The sequence below is a fragment of the Carassius gibelio genome, chromosome B1 (genome assembly GCF_023724105.1).
Source record: "Carassius gibelio isolate Cgi1373 ecotype wild population from Czech Republic chromosome B1, carGib1.2-hapl.c, whole genome shotgun sequence".
NCBI classification, from domain to species: domain Eukaryota; kingdom Metazoa; phylum Chordata; class Actinopteri; order Cypriniformes; family Cyprinidae; genus Carassius; species Carassius gibelio.
Window position 1 is genome coordinate 13057966 of NC_068396.1, and position 24787 is coordinate 13082752.

Below are 24787 nucleotides of genomic sequence, written 5' to 3' on the forward strand. Positions count from 1 at the left end.
TGACTGTTCCACCTCCCTTATCTTGTGTTTAGCAAGCTGGTGGATATTTTCTGCCCATATCAGCGTTTAAGAAGCCCATTAAAAATGAAGTGGTCACATGGTCAAAACAACTCTTGTCCACTGCTAATCGATTCATAGTTTCTGTTATTATTGCCCAGTGCAGTTTTTAGCAGAATGGTTTTAAATGGGTTTTAACCCAAGCACAGATTTGACTGTAAATGCAAAATACTAGCCCAAACTTTGCCTTGGGGTCATATTGATCTATTTTGTGTGTGTCTACAGTTCCCAGTAGAAAACTGATGGAGGTGGAATTGCATTGGGTAATAAACTATTTCCAGCATTGCTTAGCAACCAGAGCAAATAGAAGACTGGGGAGAGTTATAGTTTGTAACTACTTGATGGCACACTTACAGCAGATGCCACTTTGTCCAATTCTGAGTCTTTAAAGAGACAGACACACTGATACTTCCTGGGTTTCAAAACGAATAAAATGTTTTCGTTTTTTATAAAACATTATTGCATTAGACACACATACCAAGACCACATGAGCCACTGGAAATAAGCAGACAATATTTGCATTCACAATTTGTTAAATGCTAAATGGGTCTCATAAAAAATATCAGCCAGGCCATCAGTTGAATCAGGGATGTCTTTTAATATTCAATCTGTATTGTTGAAATGCAGAATTGTGGCTAAACCTACAGCTGTAATCAATCAAATCAAACTTTATTTCAAGGTCCAAATTTTAAAAAGACAGTAGGACAACATATACAACCCATAGCCTCTATCACACACAATAAAGAGTTACACAATACAACAATACCAATGTCCCCACAGCTTTGACTGATACTGTGTACTTCTAACCCTTATATTTGATAGACCCCATAGAAGCATTAAACTGGCAGATAAATCTATACATAAGATTTTGTATCAGTGCCTTAAAAGTGATTACTCTTGCACTCACAAATATTTCACTTGCACTATGCCTATGTATTACTATTCCACTATGTAAGTGCAGAACTTTTTTTTTTTTTGATGAATTACCTAGACATGTTAAACACAAAATATTATGTTTTTCAATATGTCCAGTATAATAAAATACCTACAGAATAAAAGTATTTCATGTGCGTGTTTGTGTCTGTGTGTGTAAACACACAGGTTTTTGTCAAAAAGAATAATTTATTATTTTCTCACAAAGCTCGGTGACTAATGGAACTATTTTTCTTTTCTTTTTATTCTGATTTAAATTTCAGTTCAACATTCTGTATGTAATAGTGAATTCAATTCACTCTCATGAATTTAAAACGAGTCAATTGTTAAATTCAAAATTTTGCCCAACAAAACTGCAGCCCATATCATGATCATATCAAATTACATTTAAAAAAAAAAAAAAAAAAAGGCCCAGAAAATTTTTTCTAATTTGAAACAAATGCTTGAGGCTTAACATGGTCTGGTTTTCTGTGTCTGTCAAGGGTCAGGCAGGTCAATCCATTAATTGACTGTGTAAAAAATAAATAAAGGTATGTAGTGTAGCAACAGAAGAACTAAACCTACCACAACAGGTGTGTGTAGAGAATCAGCGCGTGTTTCCTGGAATTACTGTGTGTGATTGCGTGGGAATAATGGGGCTTTCCAGTTATCTGAGAGGTGGGTGATAAAAGGCTTTTACTGGCAGACAAAAAGAAGGAGTAATCACCATCATCACGATTAAAAAGATGAAGGTGCTCAGAGAGGAGAAGAGAGTAGAGAGATGAGGAAAGCAGAGAGGTTATTTTCATCTGAAACTGTTGTTTATAGAGGTGCCTGTGTGTGTGTGTGTGTGTTTTGCACAGATCAATGTAACTCATCCACTTAAATCTCCTGATCCATTCATCAATACAAACTAATGAAACAACCAGACACACAGACAGACAAAAATAGAAAGATAGGGGAGAAAAAGAAAATGAGAAAGGCACAATGAAGAAAATTAATTACGGTTACAATTACATACATACATATATAATATTGCGAACATTTATAGTTATAAACACAAATTTAACTGCATACCACTGTTGTTATTGTAATTCTGATATTCTGACCAACAGCACGATTGTATGATTATTTATATATATATATATATATATATATATATATATATATATATATATATATATATATATATATATATATATATATATACACACACACACACACACACACACACATATAAGTTAATACTGGATAACTTACATTTTAGGCCAGTCTGTTTCGCTCTGAAGGCGAAAGTAGTCCCTAACGAAGTCAAAGCTGATTCAACCACTAACGTTATGTCTCCAATCAGCACACAGCTGGAGATTCATTCCTGAACGAGTCAGTAGTGTTTTGAATGAATCAGTGGAGTGAGTGATTCAATGTTACTTGACACCACCTACTGGCGTAAAAATATCACTACAGAAAATCACTGGAAAACACAACGAACGCGGCCAAAGAGTGATACAATCAGAGTAGTGGTCGAAATAGAACTTCATAAATCCGATCTGATCGTATCCATCAGTCATTAATATATTGTCTACAGTATGGCCCTGCATTATTGTAATAACGAAAAAAAAAGTGACTCTTCTCAAATGTACTGTTGTTGGCTCCAAAGGAGACCTTTTGATTAGTGCTAAGGGAAAATCCAATTAAAATCACAATGGTATCTTTAAGCAATTACCCAGAAATATTGAGGTTAAAAGAGAAAGGAAGAATCCTCAAGCCAACAACAGACCAAACACAATCCCAAAAAACTAAGCTACACAAACACACAGAGAAAAAAGCTAGAAAGCTTGATGGTATACACTTGAAGTGAGATATCTTGTGTGATTATATGTTCAGAATTCAGATTCCACTCCAGACCGCACTTACCTCATTTATTTGAAGGCACAAATACAAAATTAGACGTTTGCGTTATCTTCATCTGTTCATGTCCACGGGGCCTCGTGTGTTGATGTTTATGAGCCTGCTGCCATCTGGTGGTAGTTTTCTGATATTACAGACAGATATTATTCAGATCAAGACTGTCAACTGATAATATAGAATTTAAATAAAACTATAACATAAATCATGTTATTTAGAAAATGTATTTTGAAATATAAAAAATTATAATAGTTCAGCATTGTTTTATGATTGTTTAATAATTCATTTAAAAATTAAGTGTAAAACCTGATTCATACACACAAATGATTTAAAATTTACATTTATTGCATAAGGGTCTATTTAGCCAAAGGAATGTCAGTTTTTGTAGGATTTTTCGACTGGCTTTTGGGTTATTGCAAAAAAAAAAAAAATAATAATAATAATGCTTTTCATCAATAGGCTATAATCTTCACAAATTAATACAAAGTTGTATGAATTTTGAACAATCTGCAGAAAATAAAAAATTTGACCAGTTTGGTCAACCGGTTCACAAACATCAAGAATTGCCAACTTTGCCAAGGTTAGAGCAAGACTCTGAAGGTCTGAGGCTCTCCAGGACCAAAAGTTGGCCACCCTTAGGCAAAGAGGTCCAAATGATTCATTTTGCAAGTCATCAATCTGAATCTGAATCTAAATCTGAATCTGAATCTTCAAAAGCACACCAATAAACCTCCAACAGCCTATTTACAGTACACTGAACAGGTCTTTTCTTTATGTTTATCTAAGTTAAGTTTAGCTGGTTATTACCAGTTTCTCTGGTACATATTATTTCATACAATGCGTTTTACATTAATAAAAAACAATTATGTAGCATTATTAAGAACAAACATGATAATACTGAAGAAAAGTATATATATAAATTACCATCAAGATTAATCCTTTGAGTGATTTGCTCTAAATAAAAAAAAAAATCTATAAAAATCTACCTGTGGCTGTACCTAAGTTTTTGATACTCTAGTAGTTTTAAAATCAGTTTGTTTAATACAATTACCCAAATATAAAAATAAATACATAAATAATATAATAATTATAATGGGAAATAAAATTAACTAGAGACAAAGGCATCTTTCACTTTTTAATTTTACTTAAATATGACAATTTTACAATATCAGTTGTAAAATTATGAGGGTGCTATTTATGATTCATTATTGTTTAATGTCCCTGGCAACAGTTCAGTCCAATTTAGTTTAATAAAACAAAATATAGACAGCCTGTACTTTTCGATGTGGCTATAAAAACACAAATTGGCTACCTAAGCAGCCAGTGTGGCATTTGAAAAGAAGTCGTTATGGACCACTAAAATAAGTGATGGTGCCTCCTGTGTTTTTTGAGTTTTTCATTTCCAATTTGGACAGCCTTGGACATTTTCCATTTCAAATGTAACATTTTAATATGTGTCCATTAAATATATTATGTATTTATTTTATGTATGTGTGTATGTACAGTGTAATAAATCATTTGGATGGGGAAAAAAAACGTCTATGGCAATGTTCGATTGTGAAGAAGCTCAAATATAAGATAGTTATGACTTTTCTATATACATAAACATATGACTTTCATTGGCCTTTAGAAAACAACACTTCACTTTTAGAACTTTTCACTTACATACTTCTAATGTGTCTAATGTACAAGAAAAGAGGAAGATAGAGTAAGAACAAATGAGACAGTACATTTAATTGACCTGACATGAGTTTAATCACCGTTGAGAGTGAAGAGTCCTTCTTCATCATTAGGCTGATGTATATATAACAGGTGAATAAATCATGTTTCACATTGTCATACGTCATAGTTCTCATAGGTCATCTAGAGTGGAATCAATAGGAACTTGGCACATACAGAAATACAGAGTCACATGACCTGTATTGTGTAACACACAGACCAATAAATGCACACATACGTCACAGTTCACACAGTCTTACTATTGACTTTAAAGCATTACGATTATTGTAACATTAGTTTCTGTGTGTGCACATGATCATGTATAAGCACATATGCAGACAAGTGTGTGTGTTTGTGTAACTGGACAGAAGGGACGGCTTCAGGTCAGTCGATTTAAATTTCTTTCTTAACATAAAGGTTCAAGTTCTTTAAACTTAATATCAAATAAAATATAATAATTTGAAAAAAAAAATATCTACAGAAACATCATGTGCAACAATGTACATTTTGGTTCTAAGGCAATAATTGTTCCTCCACAACACTAGTGCTGTCAATGCTGTGAGTATTTTGTCAGTGTTCTTTCTGTGTTGATGAGCAACATTATTTCAACGCTGCCTCTCCACGCATTCACTGAATGGCTGGAGCATTGCCGTTTTTTTTCAGACACTGAATAGCACCGTAGGAATTCCCTTCAACAGCGACTTTGTTTTTTTTTCCAAGCAGGGAAAACTTGTTATTGGGAATATAGCAACAGAGAATGTGGTTGTAGAACACAGTTCAATAGTCTTTCTGTGTTAAGTGCATATAAAGCGCACAGGGTTAAGGTGGTTGTAGTCAGTTGTCACAGCTGTAATGGAAATCTTATGCAAGGCTTTATAACATCATTTCCTGTTCACATCATGTTCATTGTTAACTTCTTCAGGAGGCGTTACTGGAAGAGTAAGAAAACCACTGGTTTCTTCAGCAGAGAATATTCTATCAGTTCCCTCAATCTCTCACACACACACACATATGCAAAACAATTCAACCAACTTTACATGGTTTCTGCAACTCATAAGAAGGCCCAGATGGAATCTGCAGACTTTGTCACATGTATGGAAATCTGTAGAATAAATTGCGCGAATTTGATCACTTCTATTGATAGATGAAAGCATTATCAAATAATGCAAAGTGTGAACACACAAGGCATTGGGCAACTTCGTAGAGTAAATGTAGCAGCAATGCAGATTCCTTGTGGGCCTGCTCACGAATGAAGCACAAGACACTGGGTCTCATTCACTTAAAACTGCAGGGATTAATTTGTTTTTGTAAGCACGGGAAAACTTCTCACGGTTGTTTCTGCCTAATTTATGTAAGCACATGAATTTGTTCTTAACGGAGTATTTTTAAACGAGTGTGGCAAGGTTATTTGGATAAAACAATTCAAATCCATCTCCATGCAAGGACATTCCACACAGCCTTTTCTTTGCAGTCTTTTTGTCATAAAAGCATAAGCGGAGAGATCCTAGAGCAAAGCCAAGTGTGCCATCCTCAAAACCAGTTCAGACACAATCACCACCCAGCTTTACATACATGTATCTGCATTGTTATGCAAAGAAACCTCTCAACTTGAGCTATAATGCTGCTTTTCATGGTATGTGATGAAATATATTTAAAATTAAATATCTCTTCATAACATTTCATCCTAACACGATTATAAGGCCACCCAGAGCATTTGATTTACATACAATAAATCTTAGCGTGAAAGTTATCGTTGAATTATGATGTTTGCGCAGATTTCACGTACAAATTCATGTGCACCAACGCTGCATTATGAATAAGACCCACTGTCGTGTAGTTCTAACCACTTGTGTCAAATTATATTCATCACAGCGCAAACAATGGGCTACATGTTTGTCAGGAAGCTTATTGTTAAATAGGGCTACATATTTACTCTTTACTTTTGCACAAATGAGTTTTGCCATTAAGCTAACAATAATTGTAAAATAACAACCACATAAATTTAAAAACATGTGAATGAGTTCAGGCTGGTATTTGAAGGCCTCTCTCTCTCTCTCTCTCTTTCTCAAACACACACATCCACATACACAATTTATTTGAGGTACAGTGTGGTGTGGCATCAGCAGCCAAACTGTCCATGCTGTCCAGAGCAATATGCACACACACACACACACACACAATAGCAGTTCCTTGTTCTCTTATTGTCACTGTGTCTTAGTTTCAGTGTGCAACTCTATATATAACTGGCTTATTTGAAGAACGGTGAGCCAACAAAAGTTTTGTGTATGAGTGTGTGAATTTTTTTTTTTTCCAGGGGTTCATTTACTACACTGATCCAGTCAGAGAGCGCAGGATACCACTCCAGTGGGCGGAGCTATCCTACACATAAGAGCAGCTGATTGGTGTTTAGGGTCAATATGACAGCACTTCCGTAGTGGCTGAACATAAAGAGGCAAATCCAATGCAGGAAACACATCACGGCAGGGTTTCTCAATAGTTCTCTGGAGTCTGTTCTTCTTGTTGTAACATTTTATCCCTGTTCTCAGTCTCTCTCTCGGGGAGATGTTACTTGCGTGTGTGTAGAGCCTCCTGAAACTTTGTGCTAGTGTAGAGGATATGGAAGCCTTTCTTACTGATTGTGTCATCAGAGTGGAAATGAATCAACACGGCATCGCCAGCAGTGTAAAGCTCCTCACGAGGCTAAACAGAGAGAGAGGGGTCAGTTGAAGACATATAGGAAGCTTTATGATATAAGAAACTCCTAAACTCATCAGTATCACACATGCACACACTGCTCATACCCCAGATCCACAAAAGCGTCCGAGTTTGTGCGCTCCAGTGTCGTAACCATCGTAAAGTTCGATGTAGTCGTACCCGCAGTCGGCCTCCTCCTCTACCTCAAAGGTGGCGAAGGTGAGCTCGATGCCATAACCAGACTCTGCCATTATGAGCCACTCGCAGTCGGTGTGACCAGGGTAGTTATTATCCCCAAACTGAGCATGAGAATACAGGTTCTTCTGCCGTGCTTCTGCTTTTAACCTACCGCCACATTCTACACACAAAGACACAAGTGTACTGTTGATCATCACTGATTTCCTGTTGACCCTTCATCCTATTAGAAAAAGTTCTGTTCAACTTAAACAATGTTACCAGTAGTGACAGCTGACAAATATATCTCTTCTAGGTTGACTGTAATAAGCAACAATAACCAGGGTGGGCGGAGCTTAGCAACAAGTCAAAAGGCAAAACTTCAGGGACTCTAGTCAACATGCAATGAAGTAATGATCCACTAGAGGGGTCTGTTAAACTGTCAGCATGACATGAGGACTGCTTGTATGAACACTTGGAATCACATCTGATCCAATACATGCAAATAATCAAATATACACGTAAAATCAGACACAGAAAAGACATGGTAGTTACCAGTGGAATGAGTGCCCTGAAAGCCTTTCCTTTGCACTGAGGCGTCGGAGATGAAGCGCAGGTACATCTTGTTGCCTGTGGAAATGAGCGGTTCTGGAATCTTACTGCCACACAGGCGGCTCAGGATAGGCGTCTTGTCCGAGTCACCGTCAAAGGCCTCCAGGTGATCATATGCGCATTCTTGGTGCTGCTCAATCTCGAACTCATTAAAAGACTGGAGATACAAAGACACAACAGAGGAAAAGAAGAAAAAAAATATTAGGAGGAAAGAATTTTGCAGCATTCACTGATATTAATTCTTGGCAATCAACTGTAAGAAAAGGAGATCTCTCTTCTTTGACCTCCTCAGCTAGAAGTCGGACACATCTAACATATTTAAGGAGCAGATAGACATGTTTGGCTTTGACTGGGACAAGCCAATTTTAATTTCAGCGGCTATAGGAATTAAAATCTCAAGTTTCTGTTAGAAGAGACAATTCCATTTTTAGAGGCCTTGTTTGTTTCAGGTACATTAGCAGAACTAAATAAAAAGCAGCTAGGTTTAAATAAATGCAATTTATTTAATACTAATACAGTATTGAAATTTTACACTAACGTTTTTCCAACGTTTATGGTCATTAATTTCTTTTTTAAATACATTAATACTTTTATTCAGCAAGGATGCAAATAAATTGATCAAAAATGACAGAAAAGGCTTGTTCTTGTGAATTTTCTATTCATCAAAGAATCTTGAAAAATGCATCACTGTTTCCACAAAAAAAAAAATAATCAAGCAGCACAAATGCACTTATCAAATTTGGAAAAATATTTAGTAAACATGCAAATGTCAGGACGTGTGAATTCTGCATACATATGTAGAGCTTTCTGTGGGAATAGGTTCCTTGTGGGACTTAACCGAAAATCGCTGCTTAAGGGTGTTGCCAAGATAAGCCACTGAGTGAACTGCTTGCCTTTACAAAACTTCAAATCGTGTTGCGTTGGAGGATCTGCAAATCCCTGAACCACTGCGTGAGTTTGAATTACATGTTTTAAAGTTGTACCTTTAGTGTTTACAACATTATCATTGTGTAAAAAGCCAGCTGTTATGGCTACACAGAGAGAGAGAGAGCAATAAAAGCATGAACATGATGATAAAGTAACTCTACAAATGTATAATGAGAACTTAAAACGTTAAAGCCAAAATGATATATTAATTCTAATGGAATCAATCCACAAAACACTTCTACCTCATCCAAACAAACAATAAAATTCTCCTTTTTGTGACTTCACTTGCTTTCTGACAAGGACCATTTAGAATTGCTTTAAGTCTAAACAGATGACTCAGAAGTCAGATCCAGAGAACAGTGGGAGACACTGAGGTCACCTTCTAAACCCCTGCCATAGCTGTCTGTGACCATGTTTGTTAATAGGTTCAAATCTGTTAAATTGAAATACGAGCAAACAGGCACTGCTCAAGCTTTATTAATTCACTTTACTCAATGTCTTGAGTTTCTTGTATCTTCTGCATGTTTGTGAGACTTTGTACTGTCTATGCAATATAGGAGAGAGGGGTTTGGATGCATGTGTAAATGTTTGCATTGTGGTGTGTTTGTTTGCTTGTTTGGAGATTATATGTGTGTTTATGTGTGATGTGAGATTATCTGCCTTTGACCATGAGAGTAGGATTACATGTGTGATTGTGTCTCTGCTCGTGTGCTGCTTGTTTGTACTGAGTGTAAAGTATAGGGAGATATTTTTGTGTAATGTAAACATTGTTTAACAGATGCAAACGTATAGCACACAATTATATAAAGACTCACAATCTTGACCCGGTGGCCTGGGGTTGCCGTGATGTCCCATGTGCACTCCTTCCTGCTGGGGTATTTGTCAGGCCAGTTCGGACTGCTGATGATTCCACTTGTGCTGTGAATCTTGTGCTCACACTCAGCTGATAAACAAGTATGGGGTGAAGAGGGTAAAGATCATTAGAAATAGTGATGCAGCACAATAACACATGATGTGAGTGATACAGCTAAGATAACAGTAGCCATGAGTACATTTTTTATGTTTGCGTTAACGTGCGCATTTAAATGTTATAAAAAATTGTTGTTGTTTTTCTCTTTTGAAAATAAATAAACTAGCTAGATTTATGATATTAATAACTGTGGAAGCATGTCATCACAATCTGTGAAAAGGATCCACTGTAGGTCAAAACACTTGTGTGTCACAGACGCATTTGTCCAAATGAAGAGTTGCAACTCATACTTTGAACTTCGCCCTGGTGATGAGGTGTGCACATCACAGAAAGACCATTACAGAATGCTTAACCTTTAGTATGTTTACCTGGGCTCATGGGTTTACCTGAGACTCACCTTTCCAATAAGCTAGAGTAGATCTCTCTGACAAGAGACTAGCTTTCTTTCTAGCTTTTTTTCTTTTTCTCATCCTACTAGAAAATGTACAGCATATTCTTTTGAAATTGTTGGCCAAATGTGTGTTTACAGGTGTGAGTGCTCTATTTGTATGTATGTGTGTGTGTGTGTGTGTGTGCGCGCAAGCACAAGTGATTACAGCTAGATCCACACTGTCAGTAAACCTACTGTGACCCTGAGGAACCAGGTCAGACAAACATTTTCACCAAAACCCTGCTGAGTGTATATATATGCACGTTAGAATTGGTGTGCAACTCCCTTGTTATAGCATTATCTAATATGAATGACTGAAAACAAATCTGACCTGCTGTTGCTTTCATTGTCTCCACATACAGAAGAGACCAAAGTCTGAGACCACTAGTAAAAATGCTTCAATTTTTCATTACACATTATAAATTGTGAAAAGTTGAATTGATTAATGTACATGGCTTTATTTGCGTGAGCACTGTTTCTGCAATGTACTGATCGTTTTTATGTCACCCATATTCATTTAATTTGTGCAATTTTAATTTTTTTTTTTTTTTTGTAGAACTTTTTAATTTTAATTTTATGAACCTTTTTATGATTTGATTCTTTTTTTAAAGTGCCTCTATTATGCCATTTTTACAGTTCCTAATATTGTTTTGGGAGTCTCCTACAATAGGATTATATGCATGCAAGGTCCAAAAACTCTTTAGTTTTCTCAAAATATGCATTTAAATGGTTCGTTCGAAGCAGTTCAAAGATTCAGTCTCTCTAAACCTCTCCTTTCCGTGAGCCTGCTCTGCTCTGATTGGTCAGATGGCCTAATCTGTTGTGATTGGTTTATCGTTTATGGACTTTATTTATTGTGCTCTTTCAGCTTTGCAACTTAGCAGATCATTTGCATTCACATACAGCTACATTACAAATTGCATGAAAGGCAATATTGGAAATTAGGGATGCTCCGATCAGGATTTTTGCAGCTGATACGAGTAACGATTTCTTGTCATGGTGATCGGCTGCTACGATGCCTATTCTTATGCTTCAAGCTTTATATTGATTGTTTTATCAGGCACACACGACTAACCTGAAGTTAACTTCCGCTCGCCACAATATCAAAACTGACAGATTTTCCAAAAGGCTTTGATGAAATGCGGTAAGTTTTATATCATTGTATTTCTAAAGACAATCTTTAGAGTCTGTCTGATTTACGCAGCAAACGTATTTTGCTTTTCCTATATAAACACGGGCGCTGCGGATAATCCACGGGTCAGGTAATAAAAAATGCATTCTGATTATTTGCGGGAGGGTCGCAGGTGGATAAAATAAATCATAAATGATGCAAATATTATCTAATTAACTTTTTTTTCATGGGGCAGACAATTTCATGCATGTGTGTGTTTGCAAAATACGTTTGCTGCGTAAATCAGACAGACTTGCTGAAAATGCTAATTCATTCTCTGCCAGCAGGAGGTGCTTTAAAGCAGGAGAAAAAGAGGTTTCCCCAGTAACAGCTGTACACAAAGCAGCGCTGAGCTCACAAACCTTGCTTTATCAGGAAGCATGAAAGATGAAATTAAAATAACATTTACATTTTTCTAAAGATTGTCTTTAGAAATACAATGAAAGGTATGGGTATGCTAATTAGACTAACTAGCTAGCTAGCTGGCTATCATCTACAAATAAATTACAAAATATTGCTTTTATTTTGTTGCCTTTGTTGTCTGTTAAGACTATTTTAAGCATTTCATATTGATCAAATTTCTCTTTGTTGTAATAAGTATTGTAGGCATAGTTGTGGGAGTAGCTCATGGTCTCTTCAATAGGCTATTTGAAAAAAATCACTCATATAATACCTACAAGGCGCTTCAACATCTCCATTTATTTATTATCACATAAACAAATGATTATCGGCCGATACCGATCTCCAGCCAATCGATAGGCACATCCCTATTGGAAATGGCACTTTTTTGGAAATGGCACCTCAAAATTTCCTTGCCTTATATTTTAATGACAGTACCACAAACTATGTGGACTCTACAAGTCCAAAAGAGTCCACATGGTCAATGACACTAATTTGGTTATTTTATTAGTGACCTAGATGTTCTGAACTCTACATTATGATTATTGACTTTATATAATAACTTTATTTTATTTTATTACATTTTAAAACTTTGTTTTTGTTTCCAGGTTTAAAAAATGTTTCAATGATTTTCAATGTGGTATCAGACTTTTGGACCCAACTGTATCATGTACTGTATTTTCCGCGATCACAATACACACACCCAAACACACAAGAGCACTAAGTCTAGTTAAGCCTCTATTCTTCCCTCTTAAAATCAGGTCAGTGTGGATTAGTGAACAAAGGTATATTCGGTGTTCACACTCACACATGCACACGTTTCTCAGATACTATGGCTGCTCCAAATGGTATTGGTTTGTATGCGTTTGAATGTAAAAGTCCTTGAAAAGAGTTATTTATGTGTGTTTCTAGGTTATATATCCTCTAAAGCCCCTTTCACACTGCCATTCCGGCAAATACAGGGGTAAAGTGTTCCTGCAATTGTTCCCTGGTCGCTAGATTTGGCACATTCACACTGCCAGTGATGACCCGGTATATGTGCGTGCTTTCACACACAACCCTTGAAGATCCCGTAACGACACGTGACATCAGCGCGTGACGTGTAATGTACGAGTCGACAACGCTTGGCACGTTATACTTTAACTGAAGCAAGCAAACGATCTCTGAGTCAGCGCGGAAAGTGAGGAACTAACTGATCTCTGCTTCATTACAGTTTGCACATATGTTTTCGTCGCGAATGTTGATCTTCCTTCAAAACAGCCGGTAAAAGAGTCGCGCGATAACGCGCGTCATCACTTCGATACCGAATTAGATCTGGCTTTTGTTCACACAGCGCTCGTTCCGGATCGATTACCGCAATGTTACTATGTCCCCGACCCGGGTTCGATTCGGTAATCAATTCCGGGACGTGGTTGCTTTCACACAGAAGGCGACCAGGCAATGTTACGGGAATATTGCGGGTCCGACGTGCAGTGTGAAAGGGGCTTAAGTGTGTTATATCAGCCCATAGGCTATCGGTGTTGCTCCCCCTCTCTTTAGTTTCATTGGACTAAATTTAAAATCTTTTTTTTTACAGTACCATCATTAAAAGCACAATACGCCAAACAGCTCTTGACTAGGGATGCACGATAATATCGGCACAATATCGGTATCGGCCGATAAAAGCTCAAAATGACCATTATCGGTATCGGCCGATATGAATATTTCTGCCGATGAGCCAAACCGATATTCTCCAAGTGAAATAATTGACCTGTTTTTCAGATGTGAATGTCAGTCTACATTTGTAAAATAATACATTTATGGTAGAATCAGTACAGAAAGAGATACATGGATTTCTCTTCAGTAAAATTAAAGTTTAAATATATCAGTATATATTTGTATATATATCGATATCGGTATCGGCATCGGCCAAAATTATTTTGAAAATATCGGCATATCGAATATCGGCCAAAATCCAATATCGTGCATCCCTACTCTTGACTACTGATATTCTTGTGTAAATACACTAGTAATACTTGTAAGGCAACTAGTAAAACGGGTCTATTGTTACTACTTAGTGAATTTTAAGAGATACACATCTTGAGCACACACAGGCACATGCACAAAGGAAAATGAAAACAGAAGCAGGATTAAGACTTTGAAGCTTTGTGAAACTCCAGATGTTTAATATCAGAATCAGTGAGCTGGCCTTGAAGAGACAGTAAAGACTGAGTGAGCGAGTGTTGTGTGTGTGTGTGTATGTGTGTATTCCAGGATGCCGCTGGTTTAACTTCTTGACCCTGACTCTGGAGCTTAAAGAGTAATATCTCTATCCTCCTCTCCTTAGGTCTAGCTGTTTTTCTTTTCAAAGAGAAACACACACACTGCTTTAAAGTTTCCAAAGCCCACAAAAATGTTAAAAGGCCTGCAGGGCAGAGCTGCAATGGAGGTTGACAGTGCTCGTATGAAAGGCAAGGTTTAGTGGCAGACACTGTTTAACTATAACAGACCATCTAAATGCTTCAACATGTGCGGAGATCTGGAGGACAACTGTTTTACAGTTTACTTTAACACTTTAAGTTCAGTCACCTCATTAACTGTATTTATAAAGCAGCTCTAACTATCAACACCACAAAGTTTTATCATAAAACTATTAGATTAAATGTTTTCACAAGTTTAGTCGTTTTATATCAAGTTTTTGTTTTATCTGACCTCACTCTAGCTCAATAAACTGGGTTGTTTTTTGCTTCTACGCCTTTAAGATCACTATGTAAGCGGCCTCGTTGGTTGTGAAATGATCAACTTTGCTTTGTTGAGCACTGTAGGTTTGTTATCGGCTCCAATGTAGTTTTATTTATACAATAACTGCCCCATTCTTCATAACAACATTTCTTCAAAGCCTGCATTGTATTGTGATAGGTTCACATTGAAATGTTAAAGGGTTAGTTCACCTGAGAATTAAAATTTGTCCATCTTCTACTAACCCTCGAAGCATCTTAGGTGTATGTGACCTTTTTCTTTTAGAACAATCCAATCAAAGTTGTATTAAAAATTGTCCTTGCTCTTCCAAGCCTTTCAATGGGGTTTAATAGTTTTTGTCAACAGTTCAGAAGACATGAAATGAAGTGTGCAAATCTATAATAAAACGTCCCTCACAGGGCTCCGGGGGGTGAATAATAGTGAATTCATGCATTTTTGTAAGATAAATATCCAGATTTCAAACGTAATAAACACTTTTTTTCTCACTTCTGCTGACTGTTGGATCCGGAAGACGTACAGGCGGATTTCGTATTACGTCAGCGTTGTTTGGTTAGTGACGAGCGCAGAGAGCGAACAGAACAAAACGCTGGTCACAAATTAGAAGCACAAAACGAGGATTTGTAAAGAAAAACTGAGGATTTCGAAATAAGCCAAGAGGAGACTGGTTTTCCTTTGCTAAAGTAAGGAAAATTGTTTCCTTTGAGTTGTGTAAGGGGCATTTTATTACAGATTTGAGCACTTTATTTCACGTCTTATGAACTGTTGACAACAAACATCTGCTTACTCCCATTGAAAGGCTTGGAAGAGCAAGGACAATTTTTAATACAACTTTGACTGGATTATTCTGAAAGAAGAAAGTCACATATAACTAGGATCCTTCGAGGGTGAGTAGAAGATGGACGAATTTTAATTCTCGGGTGAGATAACCCTTTAAGGTTGATTGAAATAAAAAAAAACATTCTGTAGTTAAATCTTACTGGTAACTGAGATTTAAAAGACAAAATAGAGACAAAAAAAGAAAACCTGCCAAAATTACATTAATCTGCATCTTAAATGCTAAGAAAATTGCTTTTTGTGTTGTTTGTGGGGTTTTGCTGTCCCTCAGAAGAATGTAGTATAAATCAACATGCTTACACATGCTAGAAGCACCACTGCCAGATGACTACCCTCACTTATCCTTTTCTAGCCACTATTATTCTTTTGCGAGTGCCTGTACATACCTTCCTTGCAGTCATGTTTGTTCTCATGAAGAATAAAGCCGTTGCGGCACTGGCACACATAGCTGCCAATAGTGTTAATACACTCATGCTGGCATCCACCATTATCCTTTGAGCATTCATCTTTATCTGTAACAAAAGTGAAGAGAGCAATGAATTGTTAGTTAATCTGAAACAGAAGGAAGATATGAGATCCAACCAAATCCTTTTATTGAGACATTTTGAAATCTGGTTAAGAGATGTAACAATGTGTTCTTCACTGTAATGATAAATTCTGACATCTGGAGTCTGATTTAGTTATTTATTATTCTGTTAAGAGCCATTACAGCGAGTGATTGAGAACACATGGCTGTATTAGTTCATTATCCAAAACAGAAGGCAGAAAATCTTGAAAAGAACAGTGAGAAAAGACAAAAGATTCATAGGTCAGTTTTTTATCTGTGATATTTCAACATAAAAACCTGCATTTTCTTCTGCAACCAGCCACAATTAATGTAACCATATGGTTAATCAACTGAAACAGAGCAATATCAAATTTAAATAAAGCCATTTTTTCTAACACACCTTCATTTTATGTAAATTAGGCTCATCATAGGTGCATTTATTACAGATGTAGCATTATCTGATTTGCATAATTCATTCAGGAAATTGGGCACAAAAACAAATCTCTTGCAAATAAACCAAGAAATCACTGGGCACAAGTGCCCCCCTTTCCCCTTTTAAAACGAAGAAGGCAGAAGGCATGAGAAAATAATACTGTATGTTGTTGGCGAAGCGCTAGGTAATTAATAAAAAGTGATAGAATATTTAGTCTGTGTGCTTTATAAGTGTAAATTAAATGTGTCACGTAATGGCTGAAAGTTCAGAAACAGTCAATGATTCCTTATGTTGTTTTTTTCCCTTTGCGCATCTCTACGCCCCCGGTGTCCCATGAGTCAGGAAGCCTCATGAAAGCTGTTATTTCCGTGGAAGTCTCAGGTTTAGTTAATTATCACACTTCAACCGCCAAATCCACCAGCATATTTATCATACAAACCCAATGAATGACAGATGGAGAGAGCTAAAGAGACCCAAGTCTCTGTGGGTCACCACACATTTTTCATAATTAATGCTGTTTTCAAAGCATGTATTTAAACATTTCCCACTGTTAGTGTGCAGACGATACAGTGAATAGCACCCCGTTTTTCCTAAAAAAAAAAAAAAGTAGATAAGTAGGAGATAAGAGGAATTAAGTGTGCCTCTTAAAAATGAACCCTACTCCAAAAAATTTAAATTAAAATAAAAATACATTTTAGAAAAGTCCAGCATATCAAAATATTGCTTTCTTTACTGTGCATATAGAAGAAATGAATCAGCTCTTTCACTGTTTCCAGTTCAGCGCTCTCATTCGGCTCAGTACACACTCATACAGATTAGGAGTGTGTGGGAGAGCTCTGGGGACCTCCCTACGTCTGCCGGCACTGGGCCAGCAAAAATCCGACCTCAGGGACTTACAGACAATGAGAGTGATGCTATCATAACTCATTGAGAGTTGAGCTTATTCTCTCTCTCAGCCAGATACAGCTTTACTAATTCACAGTGTGCTAAATGTTCATTTGTGCATTTCATTTATGCAGTACAAATACATCCAGGAGATCCAAATATAAACAGATGAATCATATCCTGCTTGTGCTTCAGCTTAAGCACAAAATGTTATGTGATTTTTCCATCAAAAAAATAGCCATTAAGAAAAATGTTTGAATCTTGTGCCTTCTGGTTTAAGGTTATTAGTTTAACTGACATGCCTTTGAAACATGGGGTTTTGGGGAGAGCTTGTGTGGCCATGAGGGCAAAAGCACCTTTATATTTAGAAAGTAATATTAATCCTACTGTAATTCAAAATAATAAATAAATAAAATATTGCTATCCCCATGTCAAAGAGATGATCTAGTTTTGATCACAATTATGTTGTTTATCTGGTTTATCTTCTGGAATCAGAAAATCTATTTTTCTCTGTACCTTTGCCAACCAATTTGAGCCTTTCATATCTTCTGGATCTCATGGGTGTGAAATTAATAAAAACAGGGATTCACTGCACAGAGGAGGAAATGTTCACAACTGATGTGCTTGTTTATGAAATTGACTGTACTATTTATGTCTGATCTATTATCAGCAGATATTAAAAATATATTTATACAAAAATATATTTACACAAACTAATATATCTTTTTCTTTTCCTTTCTCTTGTAGATTCTATAGTGCTTATGAGTATTAAGTAAACTTATTACTTAAGTTTATTACTTGTTTGTGAGCTCTTTAGACAAAAAACTGAATCATATTAAGTGTAGGATAAAAATGGTTGCAAATAATATTTAGCCATTTGTAAGAAAGTTATACAATCTTACTGTATTATCATGCAAGTTCAACAAATGGGACATTTGTTGCCACAGAGACAGAGCCCAGGTTCCAAGAAGAATAATGGATTCTTAAAGACACCTCAGATGTGAGGGCAAATCCATTGCAAAAAATCGGTCCGGAGAGAGAAGGCTGTACCTGAAACATGCCTTGACATGACCTGCTGGCCAATCAAATCTGGCACATCATTATCAACGTCCTGGCAGGACAAAAATATAAAGAGGTGCTCTTTGCAGTGAGCAGGCCTGTCTGTGGAAGAGAACGCCCTGATTCACACACATTTAAAGTTTCAGTTCACTTTACATTTTACAAATTGCACAGTCAACCAGTTTACAAACACTTCCAGATGTTATTTACACCAAATCATCTATATTTCACATTCACAAGTGACAATCTCACATCCAAATAAATCATAACTGTGCTTGAGTCCAGATTCCAGTGTTTAGATTAATACTTTTGCACAGCCTGAATGTTTCTTACCAAACCCACAGAACTTCTCAAGACTGAGTCGCGTGAGAAAGAGAGGGGGCATTTCATCTCGCTAAATGTTTGAAAAGCTTTCGAATTTTTCATTATGAAATTCATACATACAAGTGAGCTTGGGTGGAGGTGTCAAAACATAGCTAAAGACGTCCAAATCTCCATTTCTGACACGGTGGTCTTACCGGAGAAGAAATGAGCTTTGAAGCCTTTCTTGGAGACTGTGTTGTCGGATTTGAACTCGATTCGCATGTTGTTGTACTGGGAGGTGATAACCTCAGGAACCTCCGTACCGCAGTATTTCCCATGAAGCTTCGAGTCAGATGACAAACCGCTCCGCACTTCAACATAGTCATACTTGCACACCTGCACAAATAAAATATACAAATAACAGACGGATGAACATCGATGTTTCTGTCTATCCGTTTATGTATCTACCTACACAAACAATAACACACTCTCCCACACCCAGACACACACACACAGCTGGAAATTCTCACCTCATTTCCCTCTAGTTCAAAGGTTTCAAACTGCATGGATATGCGGTATTGAGTGGGAGCCACCACTTGCCACACACAGTTCTTATTGGGAGGGTATTCCTTAGGCCATCCTGGGGTAGTAATTGTGCCATTCAACTTAGTCAGCAAGCCACCACATGCAGCTGAAAGAGAAAAAGAATGAGAACTGGTGTTATTTTAGTATGACCAATGCAATTAAAGTTTTTATTCATATTTTACATATTTATTTTTATATTTTCTCTGTTCATTTTAATTTTGGATTTGGCATTTCATTTTGTTTTTGTCATTTTATCAGTTTTTGTCTTTATTTGTTTTCATTTTAGTTAGTTTGATTGTGTTATTGGGTTATGTATCTACTGTATGTAGTGTTAAATAATTTTTAATTGCATTTTAGTTGTAGTTATTTTAGTACTTCAAAATAAACTAAATTAAAATAATAAATGGTGCCTTGGTAACTAGCTTTTTAATATTTTATTTGACTTCAGTTTATACATTTTATTTTAGGTAATGATTGGTAAAAAAATGTTTATGATTTTTATTTTAGTTTACTATAATAACCCTTGTGAGAACAAAGCTTTAAAAACAAAAAAGTGCAAGATTATCTGGCAGTATACAGACTAATAAACATTAGAATAAACAGATACTGTAGCACAGTTTTTGATGGCTTTTGTGTTATATTTAAGCAAAACCACAACACATCATACTTTATTAATGCAGAAATCATGTGGTTTCTGGGAAGAGTTGTCGACTAAGTGCTGTTTTTTCTTGTTGTTTTCCTGTTGACTGCGGATGTTTTCCTGAACCAGTCAGTTTGGCTTGAGTATCCACTGAGCATGTTTGAGTCAGTCAGACGGAAGCACCTGTGTGCAGTGGATCCACACACAAACATTTTACCTTCACAGCTCTTCTTGTCAGGGGCCAGTTCGTATCCAGGATCACAGGCACATTTGAAGCTTCCTAGTGTGTTAACACATCTCTGTTCACAGCCCCCATTATCTGGTTTCAGACACTCGTCTTCCTCTGATTTAATAACACGGACACAGGGTAAAATCAGTTGAATACACAAGAGCCAACTCGTTAGCTTCTGATAGCACTATTTTGTTATTTTGTGTGTGTACCTTTGAAGAAGTTTGCGGCAAAGCCTGCTTTATTAACCGTCCCATCAGAGACAAATTTCATCCAGAGGGTATTAGAGGTGGAACGGATATCTTCAGGTTTATCATAGCCACAGAATCGACCAATCAGAGGGCTGTTCTCAGTTAGGCCATCTCTAACTTCTAGGTAGTCATATGCACAGCTGTCATGCCTCTCGATCTGCACAAACACAGGCACAGTACAGTATGTGTTAATGGCATTAGCATGTCTATGGCACCTTAGGTGTTAGTGCATAGGAAACAATCCAATAACAACAGGATCTCAGGCGTCTCTGTGTATACTATATGCCAGGCTCTCAGGTCTGGTACACGTCCTGCTCTTTATAGACTGCATGCGTGCAAAAGAAAGTGTGAATATGTGTACAAAGGCAGAGAGTGTGTTTTCATTCCCTCTGAACAATTCAACACCTTTGACCTAGTGACACACAATGGTCTGCATACATACTTATGGTATGACTTGTAACAACATTCTGACGTTTTAAGGTAAATAATCAAACATGCCTGTGTTTTGGCCTCACATACCTGCAGTCTTTTATGAAATTCAACTTGACAAAGATGTGTGCCTATTTGTGCATGTATATCATAAACATTTTACATAATTTGTGTATAATTCGTTCATTCATTTTTTTTATTAATATTGAAAGTAGAAAAACGTTTCCAAAAAAAAAAAAAAAAAAATTAACTTAAATTTTAGATTTTCGTTCAGGGGTAGAAATATTCATAAACAGCTTGAATATTTGATTTTTACACATGGGCGGGAATTAAACAGCCCTTTCTGCTGATTGGTCAGCCGAAGATCAGTTCTTTCCCAGTATCACGCAGCAGAATAATGGTCATCCACTGCTTGATTCATAACGCATTTATTGCAACTACATTTCGTCTTTTTACATCAAACTAACTAATGAATAGCTCCACAACTCATACTGGGGCAGAATCTAGACAGGGCTTTCTACTGTGTAGACCAGCAGTTCTTAAAGTGATACTGGGTCCTCGTAACTTGCTATATCCTAAAGTATTTCCAGACTGTAAAGTCACTTTTTTATCATGATACATAGGCCTACTCACTATTCCAAAGTGACTTATGTGATGCATTAAACGTCAAATACTTTAAATGAAGCCTTTTAAAAGACAGGTATTGCCAGAAAGATGCTTAACCCTTTCGCTAGTGAGTTTAAAATATTCTAGCTGAGACCCCGGCGTGAGTATTTTTTAGACGACCGTTATTTTAGAATGTATCGCCTTATTGTTTCCATTGTGACGCTTGTCATGTGACACAACACAGATCTGTATGACACATGGATCGCTTTTATTTCGTTTTTCCTGTTTATTCAAAATGTTCCCAAACATACTCACTATATTATGGTATATCTGATATTCTGATTCTGAAATATGTGCAAGTAAATATATTTGGTAGTTTAAACACTTTTATATTGACTGTGTTAGTTGATCTATACCAGGTGATGGGTGCCGCCATGTTAGTTCACACTGAATCTGAGCTGTGGGATTTACAACACGCACATTCATCCTCTCCTCCGGAAGCACTTTAAAGTAAGTCTCCAGTAAACTGGGAGAAGGACAGAGTAAACTTTGGTTACCAACACAATCTGTATATGATATCAATAAAAATATGTCATCAGATTATATTTGTAAGGATCATTATTGCCGTTTCCACAGACATCAGCTTATATTTTACGAACTGTAAATGTATGTTTTTTTTTTACTGTATTTAAAGGGTTAGTTCACCCAAAAAGGAAAATTATGTCATTAATGTCCAGAAACGTAATAAAAACATAATCAAAGTAGCCCATGTGACATCAGAGGGTCCGTTAGAATTTGTTGAAGCATCCAAAATACATTTGGGTCCAAAAATAACAAAAACGACGACTTTATTCAGCATTGTCTTTCTCTTCCGGGTGCAGTGAAGTAATATCCAGTTCGTGAACAAATCACTCAGTGTAACCGGATCTTCTTGAACCTGTTCACCAAATCGAACTGAATCGTTTGAAACAGTCTGCGTCTCCAATAAGCATTGATCCACAAATGACTTAAGCTGTTAACTTTTTTAATGTGGCTGACACTCCCTCTGAGTTAAAACAAACCAATATCCCAGAATAATTAATTTATTCAAACAGTACACTGACTGAACTGCTGTGAAGAGAGAACTGAAGATGAACACAGAGCCGAGCCAGATAATGAACGAAAGATTGACTTGTTCTCGAGTCAAGAACTGGTTGCATCAGTTTATGGATCACCAGTAGTGATGGGAAGTTCGGTTCTTTTCCCGCGAACCAGTTCTTTCGGACAGTTTGATTCAATAAACTGGTTGAAGAAAACGGTTCACCGGTTCTTTTGCGCTCCATGTAATGGCATCATTGTCAATGATTGCCCTTCATTCAAGCCTCGGTTTACCCACGCTCCTAACATTAGCACAGAATCAGTTCAGAATCAATCACCAAAAGAACCAGTTCGGTTTAGAGCTGTAATCGGGCCTTAAAAGTTAGGCCCGACAGGACCCGAGCCCGACAGGTTTCGGCCCGAGTCAAACAAGTAAATTTTGATTGACAGCTTTTTAAAGCCCGAACCCGTTTACAGCCCGACATTATTCAAATGTGCGCACGCACACAGCTCTTTTGCCTTTTGTCAACAATGAGTAATTTATTCATGTTTTAACATAATTTACTCATAACTAACGTAGACTAGACCACTTGGAAGTTGGAATAAAGAAATAAAATAAGTCCTCTGTGACATCGTAACATCTCAGCATTCTAGACATAGGCTCATTTAACCTATAAATAGACCAACGCACCAATAAAAACGAGTCATTTAAAATAAAAAAAATTAAGATAAATTTTAAATTAAGATGGGTATTTGGCAATAACGAAATTAAGATAAAGGCTCCGCCGGATTTGCTTTATTTAATAAAAGAATAATGCCAACATTAGCGTAAATACTCTGTCAACATTATGCATTTAAGACTCAATTAATATATAGTTATCATTTGAAAAACCTTTACTCACAGAGATTAGGCTAGGTCTACATGTTTTTGTGGAGGAAAATGATTGAATCCACTGTAGATGTCTTCAGCGCGTTCCTGCGCTCACTGATGGTGCGTCATTATTCACTCATTATTCTCATTATAAGCATGGTCAAAACTTTTCCACACCTCAGACTTTGCTTTAGTTGCTGGTGCAACCAAAACGTAATCACCAGAGGCAAGCCTCTGTTACACTTGCTCAGCATTCATTTTCGCATCTTTCTCGCGCTAATCGAAACACATCACATGACCGCTCGTTTACCTCGCAAACCGGAGCGCAAGCCCGAGCCCGGCCCGAGCCCACGTAAGATGATAGAAATTAAGCCCGAACCCGACCGAACCCGTCGGGTCCCGACGGGTCCCATCGGGTTCGGGCAAATATCTTCAGCTCTAGTTCGGTTCAAACGCGCTGTGTGTCGGTCTGCTTCACGTTGAATCACACATGCGCAGTATCATCAGCTCCTCGGTTCTCGAATTGGTCACGTCCGACAGAAACGGTTCTTGACTCAAGAATGAGTCAATCTTTTATTCATTATCTGGCTCGGCTCGGTGTTCATCTTCAGTTCTCTCTTCACAGCAGGTCAGTCAGTGTACTGTTTGAGTAAATGAATTACTCTGGGATATTGGTTTGTTTGAACTCAGAGGGAGTGTCAGCCACATTAAAACGTTAACAGCTTAAGTAATTTGTGGATTAATGCTTACTGGAGATGCGAACCGTTTCAAATGATTCAGTTTGATTTGCTGAACTGGTTCAAAAAGATCTGGTTACATTGAATGATTCGTTTGCTATCTGGATATCATACACTGCAGTGAACGCGCTCACAACAAACCCGGAAGAGAAGACAATGCTGAATAAAGTCAATGCTTCAAAATATTCTAACTGACCCTCTGATGTCACGGACTACTTTGAAAATGTTTTTATTTCCTTTCTGGACATGGACAGTATGCCGTACACACACTTTCAATAAAGGGACAGAAAGCTCTCAGACTAAATCTAAAATATCTTAAACTGTGTTCCGAAGATAAACAGAGGTTTTATGGGTTTGGAACGACATGAGGGTCATTAATGACATAATTTTCCATTTTGGGTGAACTAAACTTTTAAATATCTGAAACCTAAAATAAGCATTATATGGTTGAAAACACTGAATAGTTATGATAATATGACAAGCGCTCAGCGCATCCGATTTGGCTCTGCACCATTCAAAGCACGAAAGCGGATTTAAATTCAGCAGTTGATGACATGACGCACTGAAAGTTCTAATCACACCGGTGTGATCG

General features: G+C 37.0%; 1 protein-coding gene across 2 annotated transcripts in view; it reads right to left on the reverse strand.

The window, feature by feature from the left end:
* Positions 1–4605: 4605 nt before the first annotated feature.
* LOC127949297 (dorsal-ventral patterning tolloid-like protein 1) overlaps positions 4606–24787 on the reverse strand; it is a 57054-nt gene continuing 36872 nt past the window's right edge. For both annotated transcript variants that reach the window (XM_052546385.1, XM_052546384.1), the window contains exons 14-22: positions 20437–20632; positions 20213–20338; positions 19301–19461; positions 18986–19166; positions 15930–16055; positions 9816–9943; positions 8017–8230; positions 7395–7645; positions 4606–7293 (exon numbers count right to left, since the gene is read on the reverse strand). In XM_052546385.1, coding sequence (XP_052402345.1) covers positions 7159–7293; positions 7395–7645; positions 8017–8230; positions 9816–9943; positions 15930–16055; positions 18986–19166; positions 19301–19461; positions 20213–20338; positions 20437–20632 — 1518 coding nt within the window. In that variant the 3' untranslated portion in view covers positions 4606–7158. The remainder of the gene's footprint in view (positions 7294–7394; positions 7646–8016; positions 8231–9815; positions 9944–15929; positions 16056–18985; positions 19167–19300; positions 19462–20212; positions 20339–20436; positions 20633–24787) is intronic.